At 37.0% G+C, this 16197-nt stretch overlaps 1 protein-coding gene across 1 annotated transcript in view; it reads left to right on the top strand.

Annotated features, from left to right (window-relative positions):
• UBL3 (ubiquitin like 3) overlaps positions 1–9139 on the top strand; it is a 73546-nt gene extending 64407 nt beyond the window's left edge. The window contains exons 3-5 of the mRNA XM_058547946.1: positions 1250–1336; positions 5905–5982; positions 6303–9139. Of these exons, the coding sequence (XP_058403929.1) occupies positions 1250–1336; positions 5905–5982; positions 6303–6355 (218 nt within the window). The 3' untranslated portion in view covers positions 6356–9139. The remainder of the gene's footprint in view (positions 1–1249; positions 1337–5904; positions 5983–6302) is intronic.
• The last annotated feature ends 7058 nt before the right edge of the window (positions 9140–16197 follow it).

Genomic DNA, 16197 nt, shown 5'->3' with positions numbered 1-16197 from the left:
TCCTTAAACCATCATTTTAACAGAGTAGTGTTCATATTTTACTGTAACATAAGTGATATGCTAAAATGAAATATTCTGTTACCCATCCTACCCACCACTTTGTCTTTTGATTTTCTTTGTCCACTTTCCTAGCTTTTTTTTTTTTTTTTTAGATTTTTATTTATTTATTTTTTTCCCTCCAAAGCCCCAATAGATAGTTGTATGTCATAGCTGCACATCCTTCTAGTTGCTGTATGTGGGACGTGGCCTCAGCATGGCCGGAGAAGTGGTGCGTTGGTGCGCGCCTGGGATCCGAACCTCGGGCCGCCAGCAGCAGAGCGCACGCACTTAACCGCTAAGCCACGGGGCCGGCCCCCTAGCTTTCATACCTGTATAATACCTTCTTATTTTTTTTCTCCCCAAAGCCCCAGTAGATAGTTGTATGTCACAGTTGCACATCCTTCTACTTGCTGTATGTGGGACGCAGCCTCAGCATGGCCAGAGAAGCGGTGCGTCGGCACGCGCCCAGGATCAGAACCTGGGCCACCAGTAGCAGAGCGCGGGCACTTCACCGCTAAGCCACAGGGCTGGCCCAATACCTTCTAATATATGTTATTTTTTGAGTTTCTTCTGGTATTTTGAGTAAAGTGAACTAAAGTTGTGTGTTCTGTAATGTTTACCAATTGGCTTAAAAAAAAGACAATAAAGTAATAAATCAACATTATCCAAAAGTAAGCACTGTTAATTTTTTTTGTTATTCTCTTTTTAAAATTTTTGTTCTCCAGTTTTATTGAGGTAGAATTTTTTATTCTCTGTATCAATATATTAATTCTCTTAAAAATCTTTGTTAAACCTGTTGCTTCTAGCCTCAAATATATATATTTTAACAGGTTACAAATATTGGAGCATTATAGTATTCTCTGTTAATTACTGGTAATTGAAATTAATTTTTAAATACATTTCTCTTTACCTAGGATTAGATTTTTTCCAACTCGTTGTAATTTTTAAACTTCAAGACTATATTTTGGCACATTTTAGTGTTCTTTAAGTAAAAACTTGTCTTTCTGTAGCTTTTACTATTTAATGAGAAGAACTAGCAAGAACCAAGGCTGCAATGACTGCATAAGTAGTGACTGTTTCAATTATTAGGAAACTCCAAGTGTCGTCTTTGATGTGTTCTACCTGATTTGGATCTGAATTTTTAGAACAATGCAGTAATATCTTAATTTTGTGTTGAAATATGCCTAACAAGTTCACTGGTTCTTTTCAGACTGGGAAGAAGAGCAGGTCAGCAGTCCAAACATTCTACGACTTATTTATCAAGGAAGATTTCTGCATGGAAATGTCACATTAGGAGGTAATAGTCACCTTTGTAACGGGATTTAATGTCTGTCTCATCGCAGCATTATTCATTTGTTTGTTTAGATGCTAATATCTCATTTTACTAAAAAATTATAATTCCAAACTCAACATGAATTCTGCCTATTTTTTTGATAAGTCTACTCCTTTACATTTTGCATTCTGTTCAATTTAATTTTAGCACTATGATAAGTGTTTACTACCTTATAAAACAAATTCTATCCCATTAGAGGTAGGAATCCATACCTATTATTTTATAAATGTAATTTTATTGTACTTCTGGATAATATAATTTAGATATTTATAAGTTAAAGCCAGACCCACAATCTAGGAAAGGTTTATGATAATTGGTTTTCAAATATAATAATGAAGGAATGTTTTCAGTTTGACTCTAACTGATGTAATTGCCAGTCATGCAAGAATAAAGGTGAATGAGTGACATTGGAGAGACAGCAGAGTGTAGTGATTGAAAGAGCAGATTTTAGAACCAGACTGTCCAAGTTGTATCCTGGTTCCACTACTTACTGACTGTGTAAGTTGGGCAAGTTACTTAACTGCTTTGTGTCTCAGTTTCCTCATCAATAAAATGGGGTAACAATAGTGTCTACCTCCTAGGTTAGGAGTGTTAAATTTATATATTTAAAGCACTTAGAACAGTGCTTGGCACCTAGTAAACCCTGTGTTAGCTCTCACTGCCCTTTACATGTGATTGGAGAAATGTAGCTCAATAGTGCCCCCCTCTGGGGTACATTTCCTACCATCAGCAGGGTTGGTTCGGTTTTTAGCACATGTATTTCAAATATATTCTAATAATTAGAAATTTGTGGGCAACTAAAGTGATCTACTTTAATATATCTTTGTTTAAATATAGTCTGAATTTTTTCTCAAAACCTAATAATGAAATATTTAATGTCTTTCTCCTTAAACGTAGAATATTTTCACTCATTCATTCAGCATATATTTATTTCTTACGTGCCAACACTGTGCTAAACAATTGAACATGACAGAATCTTTTCCATCCAGATGCTCTAGTATTACATAGTACAAACAGATAAAATCCACTGTTAAAATACTGTGTGATAAGGGCTGGAGTAGATGATTATTATGACAATATCAAGTAGGTAGAACATTTCAGGATATAGTTTCACACATACCAGTGGCAGTGTCATAATTGGTCTGAAAAGTACTGCTATCTCCTAAGAGATTGTCTGCCATTTAAAATATAGCTTTTTTGGTTTGTAGGTTTTTTGATAGCTCTTTCTATAGTTACATGGGCCAGCTCTTAATGTAAGAATTGACTGTTAGCTCCCTGGCTGTGTTGTACATTCATTAAGGATGGGGCCATGTTTTAGTCTTTTTTTGATTGTCTATGACTCACATAAGCTCTTGTAATGTTGATCGGTAAATGTTGACTGAATTTAATCTATTGACTACATGAATGAATCTTGAGACTCCATTTCCCTTTGAGTATTGATCTATGTGAGCAATTTCCCACCAGCTTAATTCTCTAATTATCTTTCTGTTGTGGCCCCAAAGTTCCAACTTCATATTAAAGATCATGAAATTTGTGTTAAAATCAAACTATTGATTCATTCCCATTAAAGTATAAATTTTTAGCAATATTTTTTTGGAATTTGTTTTTGAATAATTAACAGATTGATTTATTGTTAATTATTGTCATTCTATGTTGCTGTCAGTCTTTTCAAAAACAAAGTGAACCATCTCTGGCCTTAGTGATTTAGACAATAGCATAGGAATATAACTTAGATCTTTCATATTGATCAGTATATCTGGGTGTTTGATAAAAGTTAAATAATATACAGTTCTTTGTCTTTTTGGTCGCAATTTTTCTTTTTAGTCTGCCTGTGTCCTTGAGTGTGGATAATAGAGGAGACAGCACACAGGGTCTTAGCGTCTCTCTTCAAATATTTGAATGGCTACTGTGAAGAAGGCTTAGGCTTGCTTTGCATGGCTTGAGACTTGCTCTGTATACCCTGTGAATTAGACTTAGGACCAACCAGCTGGAAATCAAAGGCAGACAGATTTCTGTTCAATACAAGAAAGAATATTTGAACATGTCAAGCTGCCTAAAGAAAGAACTGACCACCATGGGAAAAGAGTAAGATCTTTGTTATTGGTAACGTTCAAGCAGTGAGTGAATACAAAATAGGGATACAGCCATGGGTGGGGTTCAGTCATTATGTGGATGGTTAAACCAGGAGACCTGGGCATTCTCTGCCACTCTTGAGATTTTGTGGTTCAGTAAATTTCAGGTTTAAATTTTTTGTTATCAGGTTTCTTAAAACATAGCCCTGAATTCCCTTTTTGATATATAACCTTTTACTTACATAGAATTTCAGTCTACTAAAGAAAAGTTGTGATAACAGCCTTACTAATTGGAAAAGAAGATCAACTGCAAGATTGATGTTCAGTACATTCCACAACAGTGTTTCCGAAAATATGGTTGAGACGATGGGATGAGAATCACCTAGGATACTTATTTAAAAATACAGAGTTGGGGGCCAGCCCATGGCCAAGTGGTTAAATTTCCACGCGCTCCACTTCGGTGGCCCAGGTTCATGGGTTTGAATCCCTGGCGCGGACCTGCTCTACTCATCAGCCATGCTGTGGAGACATCCCACATAGAAAATAGAGGAAGACTGGCATAGATGGTAGCTCAGGGCTAATCTTCCTCAAGAGAAAGAAGAAGATTGCCAACGGCTGTTAGCTCAGGGCAAATTTTCCTCACCCAAAGGAAAAAAAAAAAGCAGATTTCTGCATGCCCTCTCTCTCCAACTACTACTGAATTGAAACCCTGGATGATTTTTATGTGACAGCTGAAAACCTCTGTCCTGGATATTGTATAGTGTCATAGTAGATAGCGGAAGCATCCACAGTGAAAAGAGAAAGCATTTTAGATTCTTGTATCCCTTTCTTTGATACTGTTAGTATCAATATCTGCTATTTCTAGTTAAAATTCAAATGGAAAAGGAAAATAATAGTCCCCATTGATCAAATTTGTAGCTTCAAACAGTAAGCCACTCAGTAGCTTTCCCGGCCTGCCCAACATTTCTCTAAAGTTACATCTCAGTTCACTTACCTGTTTTCTGAGATCCATTTTCCTTGCTGTCTCACAGTGACAACGACAGTGATCATGGTGATATTCACTGCGTGCTTTCTTTGTGCCAAGCCCGGCACAGAAGCACTGTCCTTGGATTGTCTCATTTAATCAGTACAGCTTAAGGGGCAGGTGATAGAATTAGGTGGAGGACACTGAGGCTTAGGGAGGGTAGATAACAACCCATTTCACGGTTGGTAAGGAGCAGAGATGCAGTTTTTAACCCAGATCTGGCTTACTAGAGTCAAGATAGTATGAGTGATACACAACTTGGTATGTGTACATTTTAAATTCAGTCAGGCTTTCCCAAAACATTTAGTGAAGAGTTTAATAATACAAGTCTTGTTTGCATTTTAATGTTAAATCAGGCATAGGAGATGATCCACAAAAGGCCCTCCTCTTTTTTCATCATAGTGTGTATTTATGGGCCGCCATGCTTCATTTGAACATCAGAAGTTAAGGGAATAGACCAAATAATGGCCAGCCAACTTTAAACAAGATGGAAACTAACCGTGATTACATGAAATATTAATAATATTGAAGATAATTAGGACTCTTTTTTAATCTACATGTTAACTATCATTCTGTAGAGCAAGATTTAAAAAGCAGGTAGCAGGAGGATCGTACTTGCTGAGTAATGATCTTAAGCCTGCCTTGGGTTTGTTACTGAGAGGAAGTAAGTTTGGGACTAAAACATCGCACCTATGGAGATAACTCGAGAAGTTAGAAACACTGGCTGCTTCTAATTTTATACACAGAGTAGCAAAGCAATTTACTATGAAACTTGATGTTTGTATTAAGTGGTTCATGAATATATGGGTGTATATTATATTCTATGTCTGAAATATTTCATAATTTTTTATTTATGAATGAGAAAACTTGATTAGAACACAGTGATTATTAATAATGCCAAGATAGTGATTCTTTTAAAGTAAGCTTTTAAAGAAAATTATTTTCTAATTGAAGTGTCCAAAGTTGAGAATAAATGTTTAAAATTAAGTTTGTCTGTCTTCTACATTATAGTGGTCTGTTTGGTGCAGTAATTTTGTTAGGTGATACACTAGAAACAAATGTCTCTTAATCTAAACTTTTCCCTAGTCCAGAAAAAGTTTTCTTTTAAAAAATTTTACTTCCTTTTCTTTTCTCCTCCAAAGGTTATCTCCAATATTAACCAATTATGTGTTTTCTCTTGTCCCTTTCTTTAAACAATATGGATAATATGTGTCAAGCTAATGGTCATAACTGGGAAGAACAATTTCTGAATTGTAAAAATTGTTTCTGATAATATTAACCTAATTTCATTTTGTAAGAGATGTTCCATCTGGTAAGAACGTTCTATTGAGGAAGTCATACAAAAAGCAATCCGTTTTTTAAATGGTTTTAGTTCTGGTTCGTGATTTCAATAGGTCGATGTATACGTAACGAATCGTCTTCTTCTTTTCACGTAGCGTTAAAACTTCCTTTTGGCAAAACAACAGTGATGCATTTGGTGGCCAGAGAGACACTGCCGGAGCCAAACTCACAAGGTAAGCCACGCACTAGGGAGGTTTCTCGCTTGAGCCACAGGGACAGCCGTTCAAATAAGGCTTAGTTTTTCTTGCATATTTTGAGGGAAAGCAAGTTTTCATAGTTTATGAATAGAGCTGTTAAGTAAATAACCAGACATATTTGGAAATAGGCTAAAATTAAAAGAGTATTTATTATAGCTTTTTAATTTAAAAAAATGCAAATATTAAAAAAAAGAAACTTGTTTCTTATTATGCTTGGGTTCTTCCTCTACCCCACACCCCCACCCACCTCCAATTCAAGAATTTTTATAAATGAGACTTTTCTTCATTTTCCCTAGGTCAGAGGAATCGGGAAAAGACTGGAGAGAGTAATTGTTGTGTAATCCTGTAAACACTGTTTGCTAAGTGATGTGATGTAGTTTTTGTCTTTCATGCTGCTGGCACAGAAGAGACCCAACATTACTTCAGAAACCTTTAGGAAGAGTCTGCCTGTAAATCCACGGAACTGAATTATCACATGAACTCTGTCGTCTTTTCTCATGAAAGTAAAAAGAACCGAGAACATTTTTCACTATGATTTTTTATTTCTAGTATTTTTGTTTATGTTGAGCAGTTTTAAAATGTATTGGTTTTTGAATGCAGTCAATCTCCAGGGGAAAAGTTAACAAGTTATCTTTCATAGCAGAAACCATTTTGCTGCCACAAAAATTTTCATCACCAGGACTAACAAATAAGGTGTTCCAAATACAGTTTGCACTAAAAAAGATTGACATTATTTTCTTCATCAGCAGAATTTATAACATGGTTTATGGTACCTAGAAATACTCATATGTACTATTCCACACTGGAAAACACTTAGCAATTAATGAAGTCAATTACTGGGCCAAATGGAGAGGAAAAAATGGAAAAGAAACTAAAATGTTGGGTGAATTCTACCAAAGTCAGCCATGGTGGCTGCACTGGCACAGAATACTAAACTGAGTGTGACCATTTTCCCTGCAACAAATGAAAAAAGAAAATGTGCCTGTTGTTTAAAACACTCAGTAGAGGGCTGATGAAACGAATTGTTTTTCCTTTAACACGTGCACTCTCGAGTCTGCAGTAACTGAGTGCTTGTCACACAGCACAAGGGATGAGAGTGCGTTTCCTAGCCTTAATATGGGAGGGGTCAATTCCAGTCACTCATAGACTTCCATTATTCTGCAGAAATATTAGAAAACCTCATTTACTGATCAAGGTTATGTATTTGAATATCAGCAAGTTGAATTTTTTCATAATTATTGCTCATTGGTAACTGTGTCCAGTGTCACGTTTACTCATTAGAGTTCAGATGAATTCTTAAAATTAAAAAATTCTCCATAGTAACTAATTTTGTTTCTTTATGTAGTTTGCATTTGGTATTAGTGCTTGCAATTGTATTAAAATCAAAAGCTGATTTTTGAAGGCATACACGATTAAGGATGCCATTCTTTTGTTTTGTACCAATAATTTAAAAATTGATATGCTAAAACAATTTGCACAGCACTATAGCATGAGCTAGTTTCATCTAAACCTGTAAAAATATAAAAGATTTTATATTTTTTCACTGGGAAGAAATTCTTCCTGGATGAAATTACAAATATGTGTAGAATATATTTAATAAAAAACTTATAAAATACCTAACTGTAGAACTTTAAAATATAGATTGGCGTATAGTATATAGAACAATATTCCATATAAATACCTTTAGCCTTTATAAAAATGAAGTTGCAGGCTGACGTTATGTTCTGTACTTTAATAAGCGTCCATGGCCCTTACAAACGTTAAGTGTAAATGGTTTCAAATGGTCAGCTTTGTTTAAGGTAATCAGGTTATTTTATTCATTGTTAATGCTTTGATGAAAAGGCTTTATATGCAGTAGATCTACGAAAATATTGTTCATACTGATCAGAATTAAATTTGTATAGAGCAGAGTTTTAAAATGAATGTAAATAGCACTAAACATTTTCTTCCTGCAACCTGTACTTATAGATTCTTTCTGGAAACAAAATTAAAAAAACATCGTAGTGCATTTCGGCGGTAATTTTAAAGGTCTTGATTAGGTCGATAATTGTTTAAGACTGTCTTATCCATGTTAAAATTGTTTTATACTTTTATTTCTGAATCTTTTAAAAATTTGTTTAATTAACATTCTATTGTTAGTTTCGGGAGTATTCACAATGTCTCTTTGATATTTAACCTGGTTAATTTGTGCACAGTGATAACAATGAATAGAATTATGTAGTCTCTGTTATCACTAAAATGTTATATTCAAGAGATGTTAAATATTTATATGCTTTGTTGACTAGCTCAAATGTGAATTCTGTTAGTGTTGACTAAAGAAGAATCTGGTAGTTACTCAATTGGACAATTAAGCCATTTATGGCTCTATTCTTCTTTTGTAAAGCACATTACTGGTAATTATTTCTAATACCTATTTTAATTCTAATTACTCTTCTGTCTTTCCAAAGTTAAAATTATCAGTTAATTATGATTGAATTTTTATGGTAGTTAAAAATATTCTCTATTGGTTTTCAATATATTTTTCTGTGTGTTCTCACATTATAAATTTCCCTTTCACAAGACCTCAATTTAGAGTTTGCAAAATGGATAAACTGGTTCATTAGTAGAGAAAGAATTGTCATTTAATACCTAATATCATTGTTATACAACATGAAAAAAAGAATAAAAAGTAGCAGTAAAATTATATACTGAAAACACCAAAAATTTAGATGCCTTAATAGTATATATGTGAAAATACTCAACTATCCCTTTTAAAATAGTTCCTTGGACTGCCCAGTGGTTAAAATATGGTTGATCAGATCCAAGGCTACTAGTGAAGATCCCTCTGCCAGCAGTCACAGCTCCCTCACCACAGGAAGCTGCCTGGATCCAGCACCGGGAGTAAAGCCTGAGTCACGGGCCTGTGACCCTGCCTGGCGCTTGGTGTCCAGCTCACCTCTTTTATCTAAATTATCCTAGACTTTGTTAAGTGTTCTGGACAAGGCAAAGCTTTTCTTCTTTATTAAAAGCTCAGCATGTCTCCTTGACCTGAATTATTTGCTTTCTCTTCAAGATAAGTTGTATCTCATCCTGTCGTGAAAAATATAGTATCTAACGTCGTCATTCACATTAAATGAGTTTTTCTCGTAACATTTATCCTTAGTTTTATGTCATCTTGACCAATGTTACAGTAATTTCTGTTAGCTGATTGTGGTAAACAATGTTTAATGTGAAAAGAAATTAAAACTTTCTTCGTCTGTTGTAGAATATTCCCCTTCTTTTAAATGACTTCTGTTCATACTTCAGGTGTATTTTCCTATTCTTTATCTCTCTACAACTTTTCTCTTTTTTCCTTCAATTTATTTTATTACGTTCTTCAGTAAGATCAGCACTGTGCCAGCCTTTATTCTTCTATATTTTATCAAAATCAAAGAGAAATGAACAACCAAAATTTAGTGAGCCTTCATACCATCCTTGTTGGTAACTGTCACAGGCATGTCTTCAAAGTTTTTCCATTACTATTTTGTAATATAATCGCTTGTTAGCCAAACAGAGTTATTAGGGGTGGGAGGAGGGCTTGAGAGGAGAGTATATAACCTGTAATTACAGTTGAAACAAAACTGCAGACTGCTGGCCGTTATCTAGGCGCAGTTTCCCTGGCCTCGGGGTGGGAATGCTCCTTGGACGTGGGCGGTGGGTGATTGGCTGCAGCTCCCCTCAGCTTGTCCCGGTCGTCCACTTGGTGTGCTTTCTTCAGAAGACTGTAACATGTATGAAGCTCTTTTACAGACCTGGGGCGGGCGGAGGGTGGCTTCTAAAAGAGTTCATGAATAAAATTAAGTGAGAAACATCTTGTTCTTAGATAGTCAAGTTTAAACCAGTACTAGAATATGAAAACAGATTTCATTTATTATTCTGTGGTCTTTGACAATGCTGTCAAATGTTTGTCCTTTAATATTATTTTTTATGTTGTGCTGTTTTTTCACAATGACAACATTCAAGAAATTTAGCTTAGACATAGTAAATCAACACTTGGGAAAAGGGAATGTCAGTCTCCTATGATTCAACCAATAAAAAAGAAGTTGGGTAAACACACACACACATACATTTCTTAAAATGGCTCTAGAAGTGATTTGTTTTTAAGAGTCTTTTAGGCAGAGAATCTAACTGGTTTTAAAGTGTATTTATTACACATTCAAATATTCAGTATGTGATTTTTGTTTTCTATAGACATTGCTTGAGCCTCATTTTGGTGTAGAGAAATGTAGTGAGAGAAACTTTGCTTTACCTGAAGGAGGGCACAGAATCTAAAGGGGAATAGTGACTGAGCATAAGCAGAGCTGAAACCTCAAGGTTCCAGTTGCTGCTGCTTTTAGACTGTCCAGAAATTCCATAAAGCAACAAGATGGGGGCATTTATTCAGTTCTCGGTTGTCTGCCAGATGAGATGGTTTTTCCAGGATTCTGGAGCCTGGCTCCCTCACAGCCCACTTCCTTATCTCAATGTTTTTTTCTCTGGGAGCATCACTTAACTGAGTTCCATAATTTGTGTGCTACTCTCCCCCAGTGTTTCTCAGAAGCATTTTTAAAAATCTGTTCATTTTAACAGTCCATTTTGACTGATTTTGTCATTCAGGCCTCAGATTTCAGAATACCAGGAAAATAGCTAAACTTCGGAGTCAGGCCTGGCTTCAAACTGGGTAACTTTGTTGAACAAGTTACTTAATGTTTGGGCCTCAGTTTTTTCATATGTAGAATAAGAATAATACCTATTTTGTAGGGTTGTAAGGATTATTTTAAAACAAATATTTAGAACACTGATTTGCCCAAGAACTTATTTGACAAACTGGCAAATCTGTCAAAAGGCTTTATGTTGGAAATTAAGTGCTAGGCATCAACACACATTCTAAACTTTACGAAAATCGCTTACAAAAATGTCAGAAAATATGTGGATGATTCTATGTTGAAAGACTTAAAAGGAAAACAACAAGAAGTGGGGAGATCTTAAAAATAAGTCTTGGATTAGAAGAAAGATAGACCCAGTAACTCACCAATAAGACATGGCTTCAGATACGTGGATACCAGGTTACAGAGCTCAGACAGTAAACAAAGAACTGGACATGTGAACACAAGGACAGAATTCTGTCAAAATTTGAGGTGGGATTTGTTGACTAAGATATAAAAATACGCATATATATTGTTCAAAAGAGATAGGTCTAATAAGGCTGGAAACATCACTAAGTCAAGAAGACACATACACGGAAGTTCACAGACCGGAGAGGTGAAGTGGGTGAGGAGCATCGGAGTAACAATGAAAAAGACAAAAATGTTATGGGGTAATACTGTACATTCCTTCAGATTCAGGCTACTGATTCCTGAGTCTACATCAGGAAGACAGTGAGGCAAGGTGTTGTAGTGACAAAACAGGACCTTGCTGGGTATCTTATTTGCTAAGAGGATCTGTGACTCTTGACCTGCTGATGATGGCACCCCATAGGTTAACAGAAGTAACAAAAGAAAACTGCTATTCTTGGATTAATTTTAACCTAGAGAGAAAGACTGATTCTCATGGAAATGTTAGGAACCTGCAGAGAAAACAGTTGTGCCCTCTCAGATTTTTGTGATGATAAAACTAAGGCAGACACTGGCGATTCCTTCTGCAGCATACTGCCAGCTTCCTTGCTGGCTGAGCTCTGACTTTTGGAGGAGAGGGGACTGTTTGCCCCTCCTCACAGGTAATTCAGGGAAGGATGGCCCTATCCCTTTGGTGTGATTGGTTTAGGAAAGGTCATGGGCCCTTTCTGGCAAATGAGACTTGGGGGTAACTCTGCTGATGATCTTTCTGGGGAAAGTTCTCACTCCCAAGGCAACCTCAGAAGAGACTTTCGTTTTGCCTCTGGACATTGTTTTGTCTGGATGTGTTGAGTGAAACTGCTGCAGCCACCTAGGGGAGCTGGCCTGAGGGCAGAGCCAGCACCTTGAAGTTGCGGAGTAGAAAGACAGAAAAACCTGGCCCCCAGGACCACACAGAGCTGCTGACAGCCCAGTGTGGGTCCCCAATGCTCAAGACTTCTTGATAGGCAACCTAATATATTTATTGGAGTTTTTTTCCTACTTCCACACAAAAGCATCCCTAATGATACATAGAAGGGAGTGCTAGACGTCAACATATACTCCAAACTTTATGAAATTAGCTTACAAAAAGATGAGAAAAAATATGAAGATGATTCTGTGTTCAGCTCTCTCAGAAATAAATCTCTGACCATATAGTCACAAATTATCCTGATGATGAAGGAAAAAAGAGATGTCAAAAGACACCATTGTAGCTACAAGGCAGCTCCCCAATCTCATAATTTTAAAAGGCATGAGCAGTAAATGAGAGTTTGGATATATAAATCAAGGATGAATACAGTGAGTGTCAAACACTTCTGAGAATAATGTTAGAAAGGCCTGGAATGAGCTGGAGTTGACAGAAAATAATAAAAAATACATATTTGCTGTATTCAAACAAAAAGAACAAAGCAGGGATACACTGCTTGTTGTCAACCCTGGCTGTACATTAGAATCATCTAGGGAGTTTTAATTTTGTAATTTTTTATTTTTTAATATTGACGCCTGGGCCTCTCACATCGGCTGAATTAAATCTGAACACTTGTGGCTTACAGCAGTTGCCTTAAGTTTTGCAGATGACCAAAAGCAGAACTCTTAAATACCAAGAATACAAGGGAATATAGTGGAAACATGGAAATAAGCATAGTTAAAATGGAATTGGAAACCAAGCAAGATGATGGAGACAGGAAAAGGTGCCCAGTTACTTTGGGTTCAAGTCACCAGACCCAGATAACTTATATTTTAGGATTCTCAAAGAACCTGTGCACTCTCGTCCCCCCTTATCTGCTGGGGATATGTTCCAAGACGCCCCTGTGGATGCCTGAAACTGCGGATAGTACCGAACCCGCTACACACTATGTTTTTTCCTATACATACGTACCTATGATAAAGTTTAATTATGTTAGGCACAGTAAGTGATTAACAACAACTAATAATAAAATAGAACAATTATAACAATATGCTGTAATAAAAGTTACCATAGATCTTAGCGACCTCCGAGTACAATATTTGTTCTTGTAAGTTGAGAACTTGCACCTTTTCACTTGAAGCACTTCATGGCTTCTCTTTGGCATATCCGAATTGCCAGCATCACTGCTCTTGTGCTCTGGGGCCATTATTAAGTAAAGTAGGCGTTACTTGAACACAAGCACTGTGATACCATGACAGTCGATCTGATAACCAAGAAGGCTACTAAGTGACTAAGTGGGGGGGGGAGCGTGTACAGCGTGGATCCACTGGACCAAGGGGTGATTCACATCCGGGCGGGACAGAGTGGGAGGGTGCAAGATTTCATCATGCTATGCATGGTGGCATGCAATTTAAAACTTATGAATTGTTTATTTCTGGAATTTTACATTTAATATTTTTCGGACCATGGTTTACCATGGGTAACTGAAACTGTGCAATGAGAAACCAAGGATAAGGGGGGACTACTGCAATACTGTCCATCTGCCCACCTCCTGGACCCACTGTCCCAGACCCCTCTCCTTCCTACGGCCCGGCACATGCTCACCCCCACCATCAGCTCTGTGACCACAGGAAGGCCCAGACAAGCAGGGCCCCTCTCAGTATCCTCACCATGATCCCCGGACCTGATCCTAGGGATGTGGCCTGAGCATGTCCACTTCCCATTCCCATTTCCTACCACACACCTTCCCCCTATCCAAAAACCCTTTCACTGTGCCTTCTGGAGCTCAGGATCCAGCAGAAACCTGCCGTGTTGCCTCAACCTCTTCTCTGGAAGCTCCTTTCATTTTCTTGCCCTGACCCCTAACTCTGCTCTGAGGATACTACCTCCCCTGCGGTTCTGGGAGTATTGTGTTTTCAAAAGCTCCCATTTATTGAGTGCTTACTTGGTGACAAGCAGTGTTCTACGGTCATGACCTAGGCCTATTTTGCAGGTGATAAAACAGGCCCGGAGAAGCACAGTTTATTTTTTGAACATAAAAGTTTCGTTTTCCCAGGCAGAGACTATCCTTGAAATTATTCTTTGTTATTTTTTTCTGCTTTACAATAGATATTTGCTTGTAGAACATCTCATGATTGTAGAAAAGTATGAAGAAAAAGAAACTAATCCCATCATCTAAAATCAACTATTATCTTGGTGAATTTCTTCTAGTCGTCTTTATTAATATATACACATTAAAATAAAAACAAAAGTATACTATATATACAGAGTTTATATGTTACTTTTTATCTTTAACGTATCATGAGCACATCCCCAGAACACTAAATTTTCTTTGAAAACACACTTGTTTGTAGCTATATAATACTCCACTCTGAGGCATATCATTTTCATTTATGCATTTAATGAATGTTTCATGTTAAAACTACAATGGAATAGCACTACACCAGAATGGCTGAAATTAAAAGTGATACCAGGTAATGGGCTCACTCTGCTTGCCACGATCTGAGCCAATTAATCACGAGTTAGAGATCAAGAAACGAAATTTAATTAGATTAGCCGGCAAATCAGAAGACAGGTGACTAATGGCTCAAAAACCCATGTTCAAAGATTACAGAATCTTGAGGCAGTTATATAGGGAAAATGGGCAGTAAGGAGGGGGTCCAGGGATGTTGGTCTCCAGGCGTGACGGGCTCCAGGCATCACATTGTTCCATTCTTCTGTCAGCTGTAATGGATACCTTGTAGGTATGTTTCCCGCCTGTGGTCAGCCTGTTCCTGGAGACAAACTCAAAGAACAAAGTTTTTAATCTATCAAGTTATTGAGGAGTACACACATAAGTGGAGGCCGTAAATCAGGAGAGCATGTGAATTTTTTGGAGTACGTGCAGAGCAGTGAGTAGTCACACAGAGGAGGGGCTGGGACCACTTAGTGTAACAGGATGGCCTCACTTATGCTCACTTACAAAAAGACTGATGATACCGTGTTAAGAAGGATGTGGAGCAACCAAAACGCTTATATATTCCTAACGAGAATGTAATTTAGAACAACTGTTTTACAAAACTATTTTGTAGTATCTACCAACACTAAAAATATGTATATCCTCTGACCCAGAAATTCTACTCCTGGGTAAATATCCAGTAGAAAAGAATGTGTTTGTCCATAAAAGACATGTACAAGAATCTTCATAGCCGCTTTATTCATACACGAGAAGCAACCCAAATGTCCATCAACAGTTGAATGGATTTTTAAATTGTAATATATTCATACAATGAAATATTACAAAGCAGCTTAAAAACAACAAACTATTGCTACATGCAACAGCAATACTAAGGGAAGAAGCCTAATATAGAGCACATACTGTGTGAGTTCATTTAAATAAAGTTCACAAACAGGCAAAACTAGTCTATTGTGCTAGAGTCAGAATAATGGTCCCCCTTTGGTGGGAAGGGGTGCTGTTAACCAGGAGAGAGAAAGAGGGGCCCTTCTGGGGTGCTGAGATGTTCTTCCATATCTTGAAATGGGTGCTGGTTACATAGGGGTATACATACACATGTAAAAATTAACCAAGCTGTACGCTTAAGATGTGTATACTTTATTGTATGTAATTTCTAGATATACGTTATACCTCGGTAAAAACAAAGGAATAAGAAAGAAATATTTAATGAGCATCTACCATGTGCCAGGAAATATACACGGCACGAGGGATGTGAGGGCAGTAGTCCAGGCCACCTCTGTGCTTACTGTGTATTTCACCCATTCACCTAATTTTGGACATTTAGGCTATTTCAAATATTTCTACATATAAACCAACAGAAGAAATTATTAAGAAAATGACAAATGCTTGACTACATGAAGAATGTAAATTTAAAAAATTTCCTCAACTTTGTATTTGAAAAATTCCAAACCTACAGAAGAGTTGCAAAAATAGTCTAACGAGGGGGGTCAGCCCTGCGGCCAAGTGGTGGTTAAAGATCGGCGCACTCTGCTTTGGCAGCCCGGGTTCACAAGTTTGGATCCCAGGCACAGACCTACACCACTTTGCCAGCCATGTTGTGGCAGCATTCCACATATAAAATAGAGGAAGATTGGCACAGATGTTAGCTCAGGGCCAATCTTCCTCAGCAAAAAAAAAAAAAATAGTCTAATGAAAACTCATATATCCTTCATCTATGTATTCGTCGTTTGTTAACATTT

Source organism: Diceros bicornis, chromosome 9 (assembly GCF_020826845.1).
Source record: "Diceros bicornis minor isolate mBicDic1 chromosome 9, mDicBic1.mat.cur, whole genome shotgun sequence".
Classification (NCBI taxonomy): domain Eukaryota; kingdom Metazoa; phylum Chordata; class Mammalia; order Perissodactyla; family Rhinocerotidae; genus Diceros; species Diceros bicornis.
This window is presented reverse-complemented; position numbering and strand designations above follow the sequence as displayed.